The sequence below is a fragment of the Falco biarmicus genome, chromosome 5 (genome assembly GCF_023638135.1).
Source record: "Falco biarmicus isolate bFalBia1 chromosome 5, bFalBia1.pri, whole genome shotgun sequence".
In the NCBI taxonomy this organism is placed as follows: Eukaryota; Metazoa; Chordata; class Aves; order Falconiformes; family Falconidae; genus Falco; species Falco biarmicus.
In genome coordinates this window covers 12,464,388-12,484,716 of record NC_079292.1, presented here as the reverse complement: position 1 = coordinate 12,484,716, position 20,329 = coordinate 12,464,388, and the positions used below count along the sequence as shown (strand labels likewise).

Sequence of the window (20,329 nt, the reverse complement as noted above, 5' to 3'; positions counted from 1 at the left end):
CGTGGGCCCTCTGGAGTCCCTGAACACAGATAATGAGAGAAAAGGGATAAAAAGCAGAAAGTGAGTTTGATCAATTTAATGTTGACTTTGTACTACTCCTTTGATAGGAATGGAACAGTCAAAGCAAAGCTGCTTTGAAATAGGAATTGACAGGACAAAATATAGCAAGTACATGAGAAGAACTTTGTCAGAATTATGCCACAACTCATTAATCTGTATCACAGTAATAATGTTACTTTAAAGTTAACACCAGTATTTCAAAGCAGAAGGTCTTCTGGATCTCTAGCAACTCAGTGTAAACCCTTTACAGCTAATCAGTATCATTGCTTCAAAAGAAATTAAACTGTCTCCACCCAGTAACTCCACTGGCATTTGATCTACAATTGGCTTGAAGTTAAAAATTAATTACCCTTCAACATATTGATTACATGACTATAAACATAAAAGCAGCAGCCCAGAACAATGTACACTGACCCTCTGTTGAAACAGCATGTTTGTTTTCAAAAGGAAGCTAATTAAGACAAGTTCCCTAGAAGAGCGAGACAACGGTAAAACTAAAACCAACAGTGCCATCTAGTGCGCCACTGCCTCCCAGGAGCACCACGCAGAACCGCTCGCATCCTTTATTTCAGCTGTTTCCTAACGCTAACGAAAAAACATCCATAAATTACTATCACACTCCATATGCCTGAAGCCCCAAGTCTTACCATCGGGGAAATACGGGACTTCCAGACAAAGAAAGTCTTACGTTATATTTACACTGTATAATTCATGAAACTATAAAGATAAACCTACTTGATTAGTAGATTCAACTACTAACTGTGAATTAACTGAAATAAACAAAAGCTCTACCTTGATAGTAATTCTCAGGTTTCTAAACTGTTTTGTTTCAAAACAGCTGCACTGGAACACCTCTGTCTTTAGATGGTAACTATACAATATGCACTAAAATAAATAAGAATCCCCGAATATCTTTCATGGCTTTTTATTGGATGTATAAGTACACACATGCAAAAACTTAAGTGCACACACATATGCAAAAAATGAAAGCAACAAAGGACAGTACTATTTTATTTTTTGTAGTGTAGTGTCTGTTTAGCATCTGCTAAATAAACCCCTTGCTAATGGCACTGATCATTTTTGTCAGAAAAATGTAAGCCATTAACTTGGTTTTGCTCATATGTCACTGAAAGCACGTAGGGCTTGCTTCTAAACCCTCTCCCCCAGAATAGCCAGGGTCCAACCCACGTGAGGAGCTCTCACAGAAGTCATGATCCAACAGAATTGCTCTCCCATTTTGTTGCCACCCAATTTTATACTTCTCTCTGGCTGCTTTAATTTCCCCTATTATTAAAATTTCCCTTTCAGGAACACTGAATACTGACTTGGCTTCCTTTTCCCAAAACCCTGTAGAGTCCTCCCACCGCATCTAGCATCATACTTGGCTCCTGCACTAGGTTAATGTACATTCACCGTCAGCTCTTAACACAGATTGCCTTAAACTACAAAAGGGAGCCTAAAATACAGGCTGTATATCCTGCGGCAGGAAAAGAAAGATTACAATCTCTACGCCAATTGCCTCAGATTCCTTTCTACACCAAGGACTCATATTTCAGTGGGGGTTTTTGCACCCATAGCCTCGTAGGACTAATCTTTAATCCATATGACATAGTGTCGGGCACGTCTCGGATGACATTGGGCACACAGATGTGTGCAGCACGGACAGAAGTCAAGCATGCATCCTTCAGATTTTGCAGCTTAGCCGAGACTGAAATTTCTGTCTTCTTCATCAGCTCCTCCCCTGACATCAGGGGAACCACTCCATTGATGCCTACTGAAACCACTCCAGTGTCTGTTTTGGTTTCCCTTTTGTTTAGCTTGGCTAACAGAACTTCTCCTAAATGTTAAAAGATAAAACAAAACCCTCGGGCTGATAGAGACCTGGACTATTTTAGTCCGCTTCCCTCCACCTCACACCATGGGCAGGAGCAAGCCCTCACCACTGCCCTTCCCAGCCTCGGCCACTTGCAGGGTTGATGGCCAGCAGGTCATCCACCACACGCACGACAAAATCCCAACTATGCCAAGTTTAGAGGGCTGCAACAGACTTTCATGACTAGATGGAGGGTTTATTAACAGCCCGTTTGAAAAATCCTTCCCTGGAATATAGTCCACAACAAGAGGCAGGCTTTTTGCACAGAAACTGTGAAGGGCAATATGCTGTAAGGAAAAAACATGACAGGAGATCTGCTTCCCTCTTCTCCCCACCCTCCCATTTTCCCCACTCCTTTCCTAGATCTTCTCTTTCTTCCCTGACTCACAGAAGTCCCAGCACACAAGGTAAGGAGCAATGGTGGCAGCAGCAACCTGATGTGATTCAGGGCAAAGACTGACTAAAAGGAAGGTAAGGCCAAACCCAGAAACAAGTCTGTAGCAAGTAAGGGCTAAAAACTACCAGAAATGAACACATACAGGTCCTACCATCCACGCTACACAAGGGAATAGCCAAAAAACAACATCCAGCACTGTGTGAGGACAAAGATCACGTGGGGAAGATGGACTCAATTACAGCAGATCTGCAAATAGGCTCAACCAGGTTTAGAAACAGCTTTTCATGTCATTGTGTCAGCAAGCAGCACAGGAAAACAGTGGTGCACCTGTGTCTCAGCACCTCCTGCCTATTATCATTCCTTCTAGGTCTTCAATAGGTTATCAAAATCTTACATCCTGCCACCATTAAATTTTCCAGAAAACTCTTTATCTTTTTCTGTGTCGGACTTGAAACATATGTAAAAGCTCCTTGCTGCTTTCCTTTGCCTCTTTCCCTAAAAAATGGCTTTCAACTTGAGGGCCACAAAAATCTGAAAAAGAATAGTGAGAACAGAGGGCCCTCTCCATCACACTAGATGGTGTTACCTTACCTATTTGGATATCCCACTTCTGTTTGTATCTCTTCATCACCTCATCCTACTCATCACAACAGGGATGAGACTCCTTTTTTTGCTGTATATACTGATCTGACATGAGAGACTAAAACCAGAAGTTCAAAATCTTGTGGTGAGGAAGGAAGTGGAACGCTGTATTTGCACTAACTTCCCACAGATTGCAAAAGCCTGAGCTTACCATCTGGAAAGAAAGTACATGAGGCTTCATATCAGACTAATGATCCATTTCAGTCAGGGACAGCATTGTAACAGCAGCAACAGGAGTTAAAACAGGCACAGATACATAGCAAATGCAATTCTCTAAAATTTAGAAAACTGATTAAACCACAGAAAATAAAGCATAAAGCACACGGAATAGAACTTTGTTCCCTTTCCAGGAAAAAAAGCATTTCATATGGTTCAAAACAGTTAATCTAGATATTGAAATTCTTTAGTAAGTTATTAAATTACTAACAAGATACAGTTCTGGTTTTAATATTTTCCACTCCTAATTAGTTCACAGAAAATGCTCGCTAAAGAGCCACAAAGAGGAAAACAGCCTTTTTTTCAGAGTAAGCATAATGTTTTACTTTCTGTTCATTTCTTGAGCGTGCAGAAATTATAGTAGTATAATCTGACCTTTAATCTTTGTGTAACTTTTGAGTTGTTCTTAACCAAAAGACTGCTTCTTGAAGGGGGCACTATGGTGGGATGCATTTCCTCTGGTTTTGCATTTGACTTTTGTCAGTTGTCTTTCATACCAGTTGATGGAGAATTTGACCAACCATCCCTATATCCCTATTTGCTGTAACAATAAAAGCCATCTTTTTTCCCTTTTTACAAACTTCTCAGGAACAGACAGAATTATTAACCTAATGAAAATCCCATTCCCATAACCCAGAGTAGAAATGCTTGGGGGCGGGGATCCTTCCTTGTAAACCAGTGAATGAAGAGTGACAATACAAAGCCCATGAAGTTGATCACAGCTGAGTACAAAGCAAGCATGAAATACAGTGACGGATAATTCCTGCATTGAGCTTTGCTATGCTTCTGATACTAATTTTGCTCTTGCAACATACCTCTGTACCATTACATAACCCAATTAAGTGCAAAATTGAGGCCTCAAAATAAGAAAACTGTGGAGTTTAAGTCAAACAAAATAAATGCTACCTTGAGACAATGTATAGACATATAAAACTTGGCATTCCCTCCAACAGACACACTGCCCATTTGTCTGTAACCTCTTCCCTCAATTTCTGGTAATTTAATCTTATCTGAAAAGGCCCGTGGTCACCATCAACTTCAGAACCCAGGTGGGTGTAATCCTGGCTCCCTTGTAGTCAGATGGAGACCTACTAATTACTACAGCACCTAAAAATTGAGAACAATCAATTATTACAGTAATATATAGGACAACTTTTGTTAAAGGAGAACGGTAAGGTAAATTCCTTGGTTTCTTTTACATCCAGGGTGGTTTCACTGCATCCCTGTGCAGAGATAAAAAACGACAGCTCTCCCTAGGAAGCAGATCTTGGGCTCTAAGGCCACAGGTAAGTTCTGACTGCTCTAGGCAGATTGCATCACAAACTGTGCCAGTCTTCCATTAAACAGTGCCAAATAAAATAAAAATAAATTTTAAAAGTCACAACTTTTAACAGATTAATAATAGATAATTATTTATCAATACACAACATGGCAACTATTTCAAAAGTAGATGACTGAAGTTATGTTCCCACATCAACATTCAGACACTGCCCTAATTTTCACAAACATTCACCATTCAGAACTTTTATTGAGGTCAGAAGCAAGTGTACTCAAGTACTAATTCTGTGCATCACTCAGGGGCCAAATAATCAAAAGTAAAATTGCATTGCTTTACTTCAAAATCCTAACTCCTCTTCCTACTTTTTCTAATACGTGACATGGGATCAAAATTCAGGACCCACACCACTGTTAAGAAGCATGAAGTACCACTGTCTCTGAGGCATTTTTCTCTACACAGGCACAGAAATTCTCAGCCCTCCAGTCACAGCTGCTTGCACGGTTTACCTTTATTGAGATTTTATCTTCGTAAGACATTCAGTTCTACAGAGAGTAAAAGAAAAAAGAATTTGGACTCCTCCAGTGAATCAGAACTTCATTAAACAAATCAGCACATTGGCCATTTCCTGTTGAAAAATAAAATTGCCAAACAATGTCTCCTTTAAAATGAAAGTAAATAAATCCAGCTAGAAGACTACATTTTACTTTCTCAGAAAGGAATAACTAAATATATAAACAGGAACAGACTCAGTGGGAGTGAAGGAAAGGAATTTTTGTGTTTTCTCATGGAGCTTTCAAAAATCAGGTAGCTGCTCTATTCCTATAACAAGTCAATGGCTGGGAAAACCAGTGCTCCAGCCCCTTTGCTTTCCTCAGATTTATGTGCTTTCTCATAGCACCATCGCTGCTTTCTCCTGGTCCACTTTTCCCTTCTCAACCTATCCTGGTACAGAACAAAGGTAAACAAGTGATGTACACCAAAGAGAAGCTAGACTGGTTCAGGCTGGAGAAGTCTCAGAGCTATTGTAAGGCACACAGTTATCTCAAAGGCCTTCTTCAGCCATTATGGGGTGGAGAACCCTTACACTTTGATTTTTCTCCCCTTCGTCCTCTCCCTTTCCTAATGCTGCTCTATCTCTGTATTATCAATAGCTACTGATACAGCATTCCTGATGTCCATGCAGGAACTGCAATAAAGGCCATACTAAAACACAGCCCTCTTGGTACAAAGTCCTTTGTGGGTAAGTGTGTGATTTACCTCGCTGAGGAGCGCAAAGCAATGCTGAATTACAAGTGTAGCCCTTTCTCTTCCCTTAGCCTTGTAACTTCAGCTGTCCTTTTTTTTTTCCCTTAGCCCTTGTCCTGCTTCCTCAGTCCTTCACCTTCTTGGCCTTTGATCGTCTAACACTGAAAGGGGATCTGGCTGTCATAACACAGGCACCTAATATTTAGCCAGCTGGGTCTGAACTAGCCACCTCATTACAGCCAATAATCTTACTCTAAGGCAGATGTCTTAACTAGGTCAGGTGAATCTCACCCTTGGAGCGTTTATTTCGCCCTGTTAATGTAACGGGAGCTGAAGGTTCACCAGCTCAGACTCACGCGTTCATAAGTTAGGTATCAAAAATCCTCCCCAAATAATCCCATTTCAAATACTCTGCTAAACCTTTTTACAGACCTTCTGCTTGACCCTGGTCTTCGTCTCCCCTGTTTCATCAATACCCACTCTAACCTCAGCAATTTCCCTGGTACTTTTTCTTTGCTCCCCTTTAAAAGCCAGATCCCCTTCTGGACACCGTCCTCGCAGGATCCAGTTCATTACGCTCCAACTATACTCTCTCTTCTTCAGCTTTTCCACGGAGCCACTTCCATTCTCACTTGACTCTCTTTCCATCATCTGCTGAACAGGAAAAGGGCTCAGAGAGTCATGCCACACGATGTGAGAGAGGATTGCTTCAGGATCTTCCTTGCTACCTTCTCTGCAACACAGGCCACAACACTCCGTAAGTCCTTGCTGAACTCCAGAATATATCTTTTAGAAAAACAGTCTAAAATTACTAGTGCCAATGTTGCCTTGGTTAAATTGTTCCAGCAGTCAACTACTCTGACAATTGATACAAAGTTTATTTATTAATACTATGGGGGGGTTTAGCCTGAATTTGTCCTGTTTTACCTTCTGGCCATCAATCCTGTAATATCCCAATACGTCAAAACATCCTATTAATAACTTTCTGATCTCCCAATAAGTACTCGCAAACCTTTAAGCTTTTTGCTGATAAACCAAGCAGATTGGATTGCTCAGATTTTGCAGTCCCTGATTATTGTTTGAACCCTTTGCATTACATAAATGAAACCCTCTAGCTGTACTCTCTACAGCTAATTTATTTATCTTTGAAAAACAGCCTGTAAAATAGACATACTAATACTCTCCTTTACTAAGCATTGTCACAGCACATGGCTATGATATATTTATTAATAAAATATTTATCGCTGTAGCACACTTACGTTTAGGTTAGCAGCTTTTCCACAGACACAGTAAAAAACGTTAGACAAGACTTTTCTAGTTGTCCTGTTTTCCTGAATACTCTGGTGCTATAATTTAAACCCCTAAAATTGCTCAGTCCTGGCAATCCATCATGCACTGCTAACTTCAAGAATACTTTTAGAATGCACTTTTACTATGCTGTTTTTCTTCACATTGCATCAGAATGAAATAAATTAGCATTAAGATATTCTGTAATGAAAGATGTTTTATAAGCAGTCACTTTGCTTGACAGCACTTCATTTTACATTTCAGAAGGAAACCAGGATTCTTGCATCAGAGACTTTTGGATGAAGCACTTTTGCAAGTCTGACAACTTTATCAAACAATACACTCAAGAAGTCAAAGGGCAGGCGAAGAAAAGAATTCGGCAGGTAGAGACATTTTGAAAGCTAACGCTGTGGCTTTAAAATAGTTAACATCAAAACAGCAGATTTAACAAACATGTTAGGAGAAACCTACAGACACATACACCATGCATAAAGATTATAGGCTTCGGAATCAGTAGAACATGAATTTTTTTTGGCACCTCTGAAAATCTATACATAATTTGGATTACATAAGCATTGCTCCTTTCAAAGGATAGCTTGGGACTGACTAGAACCAAAAGGAGATGTTTTGGTATGCAGCACTTCATCTTTACCATCTTCTCGTTGTCTTTGCAGATGCTATTGCACTATTGCCTGTTGCCTTCAAAGATCTGCAACCGCCTTACATCTGCTGCAGCAGGAGTGGCAGCCAACAAGACTTAGGTGTATTTCCTTCCTTTGGTTTCCTTCCTCTAAAATGCTCAACACTTGCTCTTTTTCACCCTACTTCTGCACACTCCCATCCCTAAATAAAAATTCTGTATCACAAATAAATAATCCCACTGTTAGTTCTTCAAAAAGCAGATCTGCTTTGAAGCACCTCAGTTGATGGGAGAACTAAATCTTGTCATCGGTGAAGTAAACTACTGGCCTGCACTTTAAGATAAATCTAAGAAACAACATGGGTATTTAATTCCTAAAACACAGGTACATGTTCAAAGAAAGGCAAATGTAAGACTTTGAATTTAAATTACATAAGGCAAAATATGTAGCTGACTATTCTTGGAGGGGATGGGGTGGAGAAAGAAGCTGAGAATAGAAACAAGAGTAGGAAGTCACAGAGCAAGCCTGGATAAGATCTGAATGCAATCCTAAGAGGAACCTAAAAGGAGCTTCTGGGGTAAATGTGACCTAAAACTGATCAAATAAATCCACTCTACATATTGAGTTGTAATTATGTCTAAGTAGTTATGACATACATAGTCTCTATGAAAAACATAGAATATGATGCAAGTGTAATAAAGCTTGTAAAAATATTATGGTTGTCAAGCATAGAGAATATTATGACAATCTTAAAAATGCCACAGTAAGCAAGACCATGAACTTGATGAGCAAAGAAACAAAAAGACAGTAAATGCTAAAGTATTAAAAAAAATCTTGATATAAGACATTTTTTACAGTGACAATAATAACTGAAACCAACTCCCCATGAAAGTGCTAGAGTCCCATCACTGGAGGTTTTCAAGATGCAATTGGACAGGGCGCTAGATAATCTCACCTATGCTTCCTTTGCCACAAAAGGTTGGAGAAAAGGATCTTTCAAGGTCCCTTCCAACCTGGGCTGTTCTATGACTCTAAATGGGACCTCCACAGTAGGTGAAGGGCTACTGAATCATTCTCTTGAATGTCTGTTGTGGCCCAGAAGATCCTAAGTGTTATCTAAGAAGGAAGCTCAGTCTCAGGTTTGCTCTACAGTTGCACTTTATTAGTTTTCTTCCTGTCACAGCTTTCCTTCCAACACTGTTGTAAGGATTTAACATTAAACTTCTCTAAACCAAACTTACTTGCTTTTGCTGCTAAGGTTCTATAAGGGCCAAAGAGCAAACTGCGAGCTTTGCAAACACCAGCTCCCCCAAAATACGGACATAAACTGGCAGATAATTCCCAAGGCCCTAAGATCCGACATGTATCTGGGAATCTCAGCAACTGGAGTATGCCTCCCACCAACCTGCAGAAATGTGAGGATATATACCAACAGGCAGGGATGCAGGGAGATGGCTCCCACAAACAGGAGCAGGCAGCAGGGACACAGCCCGCCACACCTTTCTGAGCACTCCTCCTGTCCCACTGCCAGCAGCACCACCTGAGTGGGGCTCAGAGCTTGGCCAGAGTCCACCTTTGTCCTAGGAAACAGAGCGCAGTACATCCTCCAGATTAAACAAGTCGGCACCAAATAAACCTCTCATCCATTTGGCCTCTGAATAGATGCGATAGGTCAAATGTCAACTGCCTGCCTTGAATATGAAAAATGCAAACGTAAATTATTTTTTTCCTGCGTTGTTTACAGTCTTTGGGGCCAGTGCAGAAGGACAGAGGAAGTGTGCTGTGCTAACTCCTACATCCCATTGCCTCCTTGTTCAGGGGGGGCTTTAGCGCAGGAACTGCACTTCTCTCAAGCCAATTTGACCGCCCTGCAGGGAGACCATGCAGGAAGGACTGCTGGCCTTTTCCTCCCAGTGCCACTCAAGGGCCAGGGGTCTGGCCCTACACAGTCAATACAGAAAGAAATGACAGAAGCAGTACAACAAAATAGCAAGATGCTTGACTGGTAGCTCTATTGCTTCCAATTAGATGAAATAGAACTCAATAGCTGCCTTTTTTTTCCAATTCATTTTTCCCTCATTGCATCAGTAAACCACACACTGCTCATCAAACAGGTCTGCTAGCCCACAGTGAGATTCATGTAGCAGGACTAGATATCTACTAAGACATGAGCTGGCTAGCTAGTTAATAGAAGGATGTTTTGTTGTTCTGTATGTGATTGTAGTGCAAATTAACCTTTGATCAATGGTGTAGAGACACAGGCACATGAAGAAGATCACTACTATGGGTGAATTTTATAGCATGAGAAGATTTACTGGCTGGAAATTGACTGTATTCAATTTAAAACAGCAAGTAAAGATGTATGACTTCAGATAAGATGCATATAAATTCCAAACTAAGTCAGGTATCACTGCTATTACCTAAGTCACTACTTAATCTTGACATCCTTAACACTCACATCCTAAAACATGTTCTGCATCTTCAGGATGATTTTTAGGCCATCTTTAAATTCCCTCTGAAATTTCAATATTCTTCCTGAAAAGACACACAAACACTCCAAAACACTGAGTCACAAGGCAAGAACGGTACTTATTTCTGTGTTATTATTCCTTTCCCATTAAGTCCTAAGGTCACAGTAAAGCACCTGCCAGGGTGCTTTACACAGAAGGCTCCCATTAGCATCTACAATGACTACACAGACCTCCTCTGAATCATCAACTTCATCACGCTAACTTCACCAAACTTCAAGAAAAAAACTGGTATAAACATGGTACATCCAATAGATAGATACATTAACTCATGAGAAAACTATTCATATTTATTTGGTAAGATCTAAATTTTTGAACTATACTCTTAATATATATTACATAAAGCAACATCCTTGGCAACAACCCCTAGCTGGCAAATCCCATGTTAAAAATTAACAGAAGCATTTCACAGACCTCCTCAGCTACTCTTAAGACTCCTGGGTGGAAGTTATAAAGTCCTGTTGCATGAAACCAAATGTTGTGCAATGCCTTCCCCTGCTACAGACCATTACCTTTCATTACTGAATCCAAACAATATATGTGAGATGTTCCAAAACCAAACATCCTTTAAATGTACCTTTTCAGCTCTACACCTCACCACTCTGCATCTAGCAATGGCCTTATCAAACGTTAGGTTTGGTTGTCCTTTATTTTCTTCCTGACATGAATAAACTATTGTCCGTTATCTTTACCCTCCATGGCTACAGGTATTTTAAAACTCTTTTCAACATTCTTGAATAGGTCATGTTGTCTAACTTGTACTTTCCTTATTTTGACTTTTTTCCATTTTCATCCTTTGTTCATATATTCATTTTTGGTGCCATTGTAATTTCCACATATCCACTTGACAGTAACGACTTCTTATCCAGTATCACCTTCCCTTATTTACATGCAACAGTCCTATTAGGGCATCTAGAATTATAGCCTTGAAAAATTTGCCATAGTACACGTGGCAGCACTAATCTTCCTGTGCACATACTCATGCAAGAAAGACAGATGTGGATAAACTCTAGAGCATAACAAGATCCTTTGACTAGAAGCTGGCTACATTCATCCCACCAAGATGACTCAGATGTATCTTGAAACCTGTGATTTTCCAGTCAACGATCAGCTTTTCCTTGTCCATCACAACTGGGGTGAAGTACACTATGATCGACATTAAGAAAATGTGGTTTTTAAATGTCACCAGAGAGTTATTACTGGACATATAATTACTCCACCATATTTCCTTAAGTTTGAAGTAACAATAATAACTTTATTCTTCCCAGACTTTAGGAACAGACTGTTAAGAAGTTCAACTTACTCTCTAGCAAGATCAGGTAGTCCATGGCAGACCATATGTAATGAATTAGAAATTTAATTTATAAATAATTAAGTTTTTATTCTTCTGAAAGTTCTCTGACTTTGAAACAGCTAATGGACACTGGCATAATACAGGAGCCTTTCTACCTTTTCCATCCTGAAGAACAATGTCTAACCATCAATTTCAACATCACAAAAGAATCAACCCACTAACTTCGTTATACCATATATATGTATCTTTCTCAAGCTCCAAATTATCTTACATATTTGAGTTTCCTATCATTAATATGCAGTAAACTGAAAGATGTACCTCTTACAAAGAATGTAGCATTTGGATTTACTTCATAATGCTTTAGAGTTGTCCTTTTTTTATTTTTGCTGTTCTCTCAACTGCCCTTGCTCTTGTATCATCCAGGAAATTGGCGCACATATTAATGAGATGAAGCCTACAGACTTCCAATTTTATTCAGACTTTATCCCAGTGTTCCATAAAACCCAGTCTACTTGGCTAACACCAGTGTTTCCCATGTCCTTTCTATTTTCGACCAAGGAACACGAAGATTTTCTCAAAAAGGTCATCCGAGTCCTCTTTTGGTTTCCTTTTCAGTCCTCTGAAGTTTTTCACCTACAGAATGCTGTCTGCAACTGCCTTACTGTTGCCGGAACAGATCTTTATCAAAACAGCTTCTCCTGCTTATCCATTTTCCCTGGAACAAAACAGAACATCCCACTGTCTACCTGACCCTTGAAGTTCAATAATCCTCGTTAGGATGAAGCCACTGAGAAGGATTACCATCTTCTGCGCCACGGCTTGCTGGAAGCAAGGAAGCATTCCCAAGAAATGCCAACACATGCTGCCTCGTTCCATCACCACTCCCTGGGCATCTGCCCCTGGGTCACTGTTGTAAGAGGATACAGAATTTACAAAATTTCACCGGCCTCAAACCCACATAGTTTTTTGAGCGACAGAAATGCCACCTTTCCTCTGTTACTGTTTTCCTTAAAACTTCTATTATGTCTTCTTCCAGGCAACCCTTGCAAGCCGCCATCTCAAATGCCCCTCGGTCTAGCTGCAGCACCATGCCCCTGGCACACATTCTTCACATTTTCTTACTCTTGTGGCAAAAAAACCCCTTTCTTATTTATTTATTCTCCCATTTCCTCCGAACCACGTTCCTTTTCCACGCCCAGCCTTCCACAGCACAAACCACGTCACACGACCCCTCTCCTCAGCCTCATGGCCGGCCCCAAACCGCGCTCCCCAGACCCCTCCGGCCGGGCGCACGGCAGCCCCCACCCCGGCGGCCGCGGCCGCTGCCCCGAGATGCCCGAAACCCGGCAACTCCCAGTCCCGTCTGCCCAAATCTCCAGTGACCTGACTGAAATGACGCCTTTAGCTAGTCACAGGGGGATGGGCAGGAACCCCTGCTGCTCATGTCCGAGGTGCCCTGTGGGGCGCAGCAGGCCCTGCCGCCCTGCTCCTCGCGACTCCCTCTGCCGCGACCCCCTGCCGCCGGCTGAGGCCTCCGCTTCCCTCCGAGCGAGCACCGCGACAGGGACCGCCCCACGGACACGGTCACCAACACGGGCGGGAAGCCGGCCACCGGCCACCGACCACCCGCCATTGCCCGCCGCCGCCCCCCCCCCGCGCCTGCCGGGCCCCGCCGCGCGCATGCGTGGGGGCGGCACCTCCCAGCGCGCGGGGGCCCCGCCCTTCCTGCCTCGGAGGGAGGGGTCGGGGGCGGCGGCCGGAGCCAGACGGGAAGATGGCGGACCTGGAGGAGCAGCTGTCCGATGAGGAGAAGGTAGGGGTGGGTGGGGGTGCTGCGCTCAGCCGGCTCGCCCTTTCGTCCGCCGGCCCTCTGAACCGGGAGGCCGTGGGGCGAGCTCACCTCTCGCCCTGTGGTTCGTATTTTTACCGTCGCTCCGCGCCCGGGCCTGTCAGTCGGGGGGGCGGGAGGAGGGTCGGCGCGGCCCGGCCCCGCCGCATCTCTCGCCGCTCCTTGTACGGTGCGGGCCCGGCGGGAGGCGGGGCGCGGGGCCCGGTGAGGCGGTGGGCGCTTAGTCGGCTCCCTGCTGCTGCCCCTGCCCGGGGCGTGGCGGGGGGTACGGTGAGCGGGGACGGCGCCGAGAGGCAGAAGAGCCGCGGAAGGGCTCTCCCCTCCCCCCCCGCCACTTCCCGTTTCCGAGGCGCCCTGTCCGTGCCAGCCGGCGGCTCCGGAGCACCGGCTCTGCCCCCCCCCCCCCGGCCCCCGGAGGGGCTGTGCGCCGCGGCCCTGGCCCCGGAGCAGCGCCGGCCTCGGCCATCGCCTCCCCTTTCACCTCCGCAGGCCCCGGGAGGAGATGCGGTACGGGAGGTTTAGGAAAGGAGCGGGGAGCATGGGGGTGAGGAAGGCTGGTTTGCTTCCTATTAGGAGACAGTAACGAGGGAGGTGTAAGGTCAGGCAGCAGAGGGTCTGTGTTAACGAGATGTACGCCTGATCTCTTTATGGCAGTTAGAAACTTTTTAGATTTAAGACAGATTTTCCTATAAAAATCTCACGAGGAGCAGGGTATCTCCTCAGTTATCAGTGCTCCTTGTCTTCCTCTCTCGGATCCAGCTTCATGGCAGCTGCCTGTTTCAGAGCTAGGGTGTGGTGTTTTGTATGCATGGTGCACTTGCTCATCTCTTTATGTAATGCGTGGTTGTATTCACTTTCAACTTTAAAAACTTAGGTTTTCATGGCTGTGGAAGCTGTGAGATGACTTAGATGTGGGACACATCAATAAATGATGTTTCAAACTTCTTTGATGTTAGAAGGAGGATGTCTGAAATGTCTGATTGGTTACAGTAAGGCAGATTAACAAGTTAACAGGGTTAACAGGGCCACGTTTCAGAACTACAGGTGCACTGATAAGCCAAGAGATTCACAGTGCCAGGATCTCTCTCTCTCTTCCCCAAGAGGCTTTCAGGCTGTGCCTGCCTCTACTCAACTCACGTTTAAATGCCACCTTTCTGTTGCTACAAGTAATAGGCAAGAAGTATATGTGGTAATCTATGATTCTTTTAGCCCCTTATAGAAAATACAAGTAACTAATCCAGTACGTTGTTCCTAGAAGGTATGCTTGAAAATACTTAGACTACAAGTTATCGTGGCATCACTGAATGATTGAGGTTGGACCTCTGGAGGTCATTTTGTCCACCACCACCCGCCCCCACTCATACAGGGTCATCTAGAGCAGGCTGTCCAGGACTGCGTGCAGATGGCTTTTGAAAATGTCCAAGGATTGAGACTCCACAACCTCCCTGGGCAACCTGTGCCAGTGGTTGGTCACCCTTCCAGTAAAAAAGTGTTTCCTTATGCTCAGATGGCACTTCCTGTGTTTCATTTTGTGCCCGTTGCCTCTTGTCCAGTCAAATAATAAAAGATACAGTGACAGTTTTATTTTGCCTCTGTATGGTCTGAGACGTGCTGCCTGGGCTTTTGTGACTAATGAAGTCACCAAACTTTCTTCTGTCTGTTAATACCAGTTTTTCTTTTCTCCCCAAATGGGTGCAGACGTTCTAGAGACTCTTCCTGGCTCAGTATAAGTGAACAGAATCTCTGCCATTGTAAACTTAAATTGATTCTTTTAACTGCTTTAGTCCCATGTAAAATTGATTGTCCGATGTGAGTGGAATTTTCCAAGCCTGGCAGTATATTTTCTTGGCTAATAAAGCAAAGATGGGTAACACTGCAGACTCTTGGAAAAGCAGGCAAATAGCCATGCAGATCTTGTGATGCCTTAAGGTTTTAATTCTGATACATTTAAGTTGTGCTATCACTTTACAATAAAAATGTTATCTCAGATGTTCAGTTTTACTGAGCTAAAAAAAAGTCTGCCGGATAGCATTTGAAAAGCACACCCTTCTCACCCATCCAGTTGAGACTATAAATAAATGTAGGAGTGGAGTCAGAGACACTAACATTCATTTTCATGGGGAATAAATCACGTTGCTCCTTCATATACTTTTTTCCTGTGATATGGAACTGATAGTACTGAAGGCTGACGCAGATGATGATGGTATAGCTATATAGTTTTTTGGATAATGTCAATAGAGATGTAAGTAGAACACTGGTTGAAACTGCTGAAATTCAAGGAGGGAAGAAGGTGAACAAAGTAACACACTTTTTTGTACCAGACTCCTAATAATGCTGTAAAAGCTAAGTACATAGGAGATCAAGTAATGTGGTGATACAAGTTCTGAAAGGTCTTTGGTGCATATCTTTGTGTATAGTCAGTAGATTTGAGTGGTGAAGGCAGTAAGCAATTCCATTTTTAGCAGTTAAACTTCCCTGTTGCTATCTAGTAGTCAGTTTAAGATGGCTGCATTTAGCTCTAATGTAATTCAGGTTTAAAACTTGCAGTGTTTAGCATAATTGAGAATACAGAAAGGGCATGAATTGCAATAGTGGCAAGACAGAGTCACAGTTCAGTTAAAGAAGCTTTAAAACCAAGGGAAGAGGAGAGTCAGTTACCAGAAGGAACATGATTTCTTAACTGGTTTTTTGAACCCAGTTGTGTTCCTTGGATTCACGTTTTAGCATGAGATTTTTGAAGCCTTGCTTATCTTTCAGTGATGATAGTAAGTGTGAGGATAAATTTGCAGAAGTTTTTTTCAAGAAAAAAACATAATCTGAGAGCTCTGTACTAAATATGGTGCATAAGATTTGTGTACATCCACAGGTCTGAAGTTGGGCCGTTGCCGGTGAAAGTTACTTTCACATCCAGTACAAGGGATTTTCCAGTGCTAAGACCAGCTTCTGTTGAGACACACTGTTTTGCAGTTGCTTTATTCATGAAGGTCACTGAAAGTTCAGAAGCTTTTAGATAGGTGGAATAACATAAGCTTATGTTTGCTTCAGTCTATAAATAAAAATATGGTCTGAGAGGTGGAAATCTTGAAGCCTTGAACTCTTAAGAGAGATAGCAATGGGAAGTCATTGCTTTTGTACCCTTCCTATGGATAATGCATCCTCACTTAACAAGTTCTGAATGCAAAACCTATTTATTTATCCAGCATATTTGAAGTAGTTTTATTAAAGTCTAGTAACCCTTTTTTGTACTTCTAATTTTATGGTAGTTTCTGTAGAAATTGTTTTCCTACTGGTGGCTGTCAGACTAATAAGCATATGTGAAACGTTTTATAATGAGCATATTAGTGTGAATATAAAAGCTACAGTTTATCAACATGAATATAGGCAATGATTAATGGAAGGTACTGATGTTACTGTAAAAATTGCATTTACTAATGTAAATATTCATTAACAAACAGTGCAAGTGCAAAACAAGACTAAAACTATCTAAATCATAAAACTAGCGTTCTGCAGTCTGGCTTTGGTGACTTGAAGGGATGTGTTTGTTGTAGATATTTTTTTAATATCATTAATATGAATCCTGTTCTGTACAAAGCACAGGAGTTAAATAGCTGTGTTAATATCAAGATAAAGCCTGAGAAAATCAGGATGCCTTCAGGGAGGAAAGCAAAGAATCCTCATAGGAAAGGATAACACATCTCGTTTTTTAATGCACAATTAGCTTTTGCATTCCTTAAAATTCTGAGCATATAAATACAGGAAATGTCAAACATGATTTTAATAAAAGGAACCACACCTCTTTCAGTAAGGTTGTCTCAGTAGTTCCACTTGCTCAGGAAGGTGAGATTTGACAGTAAGTCAGCTTGCTCTAACTAGAGCAAAACTCTTCTGATGAGGAAGTAGTTCCATTTGTGAAAATGAGCTGGCACTGCTTCCAGGCATTTTCTAGTGCATTGGGTAACTTTGTAACTTCTCAAATTAGGTGTCAAAACCTGCAAGTCTAAGTAATGAAGGTGGATGTCTTATGCAGCATAGTTTTGTCAGATTGTTTAAGGAAAACTTGTTTCTTTAGTCTTTGAGATGAAAAATCTATGCCAGTAAAATGTGTTCTCTCGTATGCAACTTCATATTTAAACATAATACATTAGCAATAAGCAGAATTTTCTGACAAAAAAATGTCATTTTTTTTAAATCTTTACATGTATTAAAGCAAGATCTGCTCTAAATCGTTCATTTTGGAAGGATCTTAAATTCTGACTTCTAGAATTGCCCTGAATGACACTTGGATACCGTAGACAATTAGAAGTGGAAGGTGTTGGAGTTAGAAGCAAGTTTTGAATAGCCTTTTCAGGGTATAATTGCACTGTAATCGGTAAGGTAAACTTAAGGTATAGTTTTGCAAGTGTCCTTGATGTTCTTTGTAGTTCATCAATGTATGCTTTGTTTTATGTTTAAAAGCGCAGCTTTGCTAGTGTGTATAGCAGGAAGACCTTGTGAGCTCTCTGATTTTTGTTTCCATTTAAATTCTGAATGGAACTGGAAATGCTGTAGCAGGTTCCTGTGAAAGGTTGAAAAACCTTTAATACTTAAATGTGAAATAAGTCAGTTACTCTTTAAGCATCTTCTGTTTAATTTACTGTATTATCAAAGCTGTGAAAGTTAATGTTTTTCCACAAGTGAAACCTAGCAGAAGTTGTCTGGAAGGAATTGTTTTTACAAAGGTAAACTCAACGGTTACGCTTCAATAATATTTTGAGGAAATTATTTAATAAGAATGAGGAAGTTGGGAGTGTTTCTCAGACTGACATGTAATTCTGAATATGGTAGTCCTTCCAAGATTAAGATTTTTATGTACATTCTGAGATATTGCAGTGTGTTGTCTTGGGTTAGAAATTATTTTTTTTTAATACCCTTGAGATTGAAGGACAGAACTGAAATTTTAATTGCTTTGGGAAATTACAGAAGTGTTCAACACTGTCTAAAAGAGTGATCATATACTGTATATATAACTGCAAATAATAACTTCATTTATTTGTGCAGTCATACATGCTGGAAGAAGTTTCTGGAGGTAACTCGAATGCTGCTCCGTCAAAGCAGGCCAATGTAGATCAGGTTGCTTAGGGACTTGCTGTCTTGAGTTTTGGGTATCCAAGGAGGGAGACTGCACAGGCTTTCTGGGTGACATGTTGCAATGTTTGACTGCGCCCATGGGTCAGAAATTTTTCCTAATATTTGTTTCAAATTGTGTCCAATGCTGTTTCTCTCTTCCCTGTGCACCTCCATAGAAAGTTACTACGCAAAGCAAAATTGTCTGTGTTCTTGACAAATTAAAAGTAATTATCTGAAGCTTGAAGATTAATACAAATGAAGCCTGTTATTCTAAATATAAGATCAATGATTTCTAAAACTGCAGTTCATATATTCTTTTGTTATTAGTAGTTTGAAAAAATTAGGTACTCTGTGTGGATTATGACTTTTACTGTGTCACGTAATGCAGTGGCACCTCAGGACCATCGAAAGCCCTGTTGTTGCTGCCTTTGTGCTCGCAGAACTCTAGTGGAAGGTTGCTACCCAGGAACCTCACAGCTGAATTAGATGAGAGAAACAAATTGAACCAGCAATAGAGAAGAGTAATAGAACAAATTATTGGCAAATCCGATAATGAAACCAGAGACAATAATTTGTTATATAACAGGTAAGGTCGTATTGCCTGCCAACACAGTCATCAACCTACACAGTTCTGCTGTGAGATACCATCTTTGGTTGATTTCAATTTTGGCAGTCAAAGAGGAACAGGCTAAGAATTGTAGCTGCATTATTTAGCTAATCAATTTATTCTTCTTGGGCAGTGCTGTACAATATTCACTTCCAGTTTCTGAAAGAGTGTAAAGGAGTTTGAACTACTCATGCAGAAATGAAAGCAGATTTTTCAGCATATGGGAATTACTTTTTTTTTTACCCTTAAGTAAAAAGCTTCTGAAATGTAAAATATTTCAAATACTTTCTTAACTTGACAGAAGGCATTAAAACTTTCAAACTAACAGGTAACTTTGAGATAGAATTTTAAGACATTGGAATTGGGAGAAGGAGAAGTACAGTTAAGGTCACACCTTTTTCTATGACTTCTAATAAAGGCATTTTTTATAGAGCAAACTCTGATATTGTTCCTTTTCTCTCCCTGCTGCTGTTGAATCCAGGCTTGATGTCCTTGGAGTATCTGATTGTAAAAAAATGATCTTGGAGTAGTAGGAAGAGTCACTTTAAAAATTTAGGCTTTGTGGTGGAAGAATGCTTTGCAAATGTGAACCAGGTGCTGCTTAGGTTATAGTAGGTGCCACTCTAAAGATTGCTGAGAGAGAGAGAGGTCTCATTGCTGTAACTGTGGAGCACATTTGTTGGGCTAACAGAACATCCTGATTCTGTATGTGGGAGGTAATGCTATTGGTTTTTAAAAGTCTTGTACATTTCTTAAAGCTTTTACTTCTCAAACGGAAGTTAATGCTTTCGCTTTTCACTAAATGTTAAATTTTATTACTAGTTCAGTTTTCAATTAATGACTTCTGCAAGGAAATTCTGAAAAAAATTTTAATGCTTATTATTTGTTGTCTATCTTATCCATAAGCAAAGTATGCAATGGCTCAGCTTCTAAAGGTTTTATGGCTAAGATTTACTCAAATTTACATCACACCAACGACTACGTTAGACCTTTGTCAAAAGGTATGAGATTTCTATTTCAGAAAGGAAGTGCTAGCCTCTAGCAGCATGCTTTTCAAAACCATATTTTGTTTCTTGGATTGATTACATATGTTGGGGTTTCAACCCACAATGAAATAGGAAGTACCAAAGAATTTGGTTAGAGATGCTGCTATTTTAAAGCACCCAATGTGTAGTCTCCTGAGAGTGGAACTTAATGCGACTTTATTAGACACATCTCCCATTAATCCTCTAAATTTTTTTTTCCCTCATCCTCTCTTTTTTTTTTTTTTTTTTTCCCCCTCCATCTCACATGGGTGGTTTTTTT

The 20,329-nt window shown here is 41.2% G+C and overlaps 1 protein-coding gene and 1 long non-coding RNA gene across 3 annotated transcripts in view; one reads left to right on the top strand and one right to left on the bottom strand.

The window, feature by feature from the left end:
* Window positions 1–6,561: 6,561 nt before the first annotated feature.
* LOC130150205 (uncharacterized) lies at window positions 6,562–13,134 on the bottom strand. 2 transcript variants are annotated; one of them, XR_008822143.1, is made up of 3 exons: window positions 12,846–13,134; window positions 12,264–12,585; window positions 6,562–12,177 (listed from the first exon to the last, which is right to left on the bottom strand). It is a non-coding gene; the product is annotated as an uncharacterized LOC130150205 (long non-coding RNA). The 2 variants fall into 2 exon arrangements; XR_008822142.1 differs by having other exon boundaries at window positions 12,264–12,369; window positions 12,846–13,121.
* A 20-nt stretch (window positions 13,135–13,154) lies between these two features.
* The window catches only part of CAPZA2 (capping actin protein of muscle Z-line subunit alpha 2), a 30,654-nt gene continuing 23,479 nt past the window's right edge, over window positions 13,155–20,329 (top strand). The window contains exon 1 of the mRNA XM_056340897.1: window positions 13,155–13,275. Coding sequence (XP_056196872.1) covers window positions 13,237–13,275 — 39 coding nt within the window. The 5' untranslated portion in view covers window positions 13,155–13,236. The remainder of the gene's footprint in view (window positions 13,276–20,329) is intronic.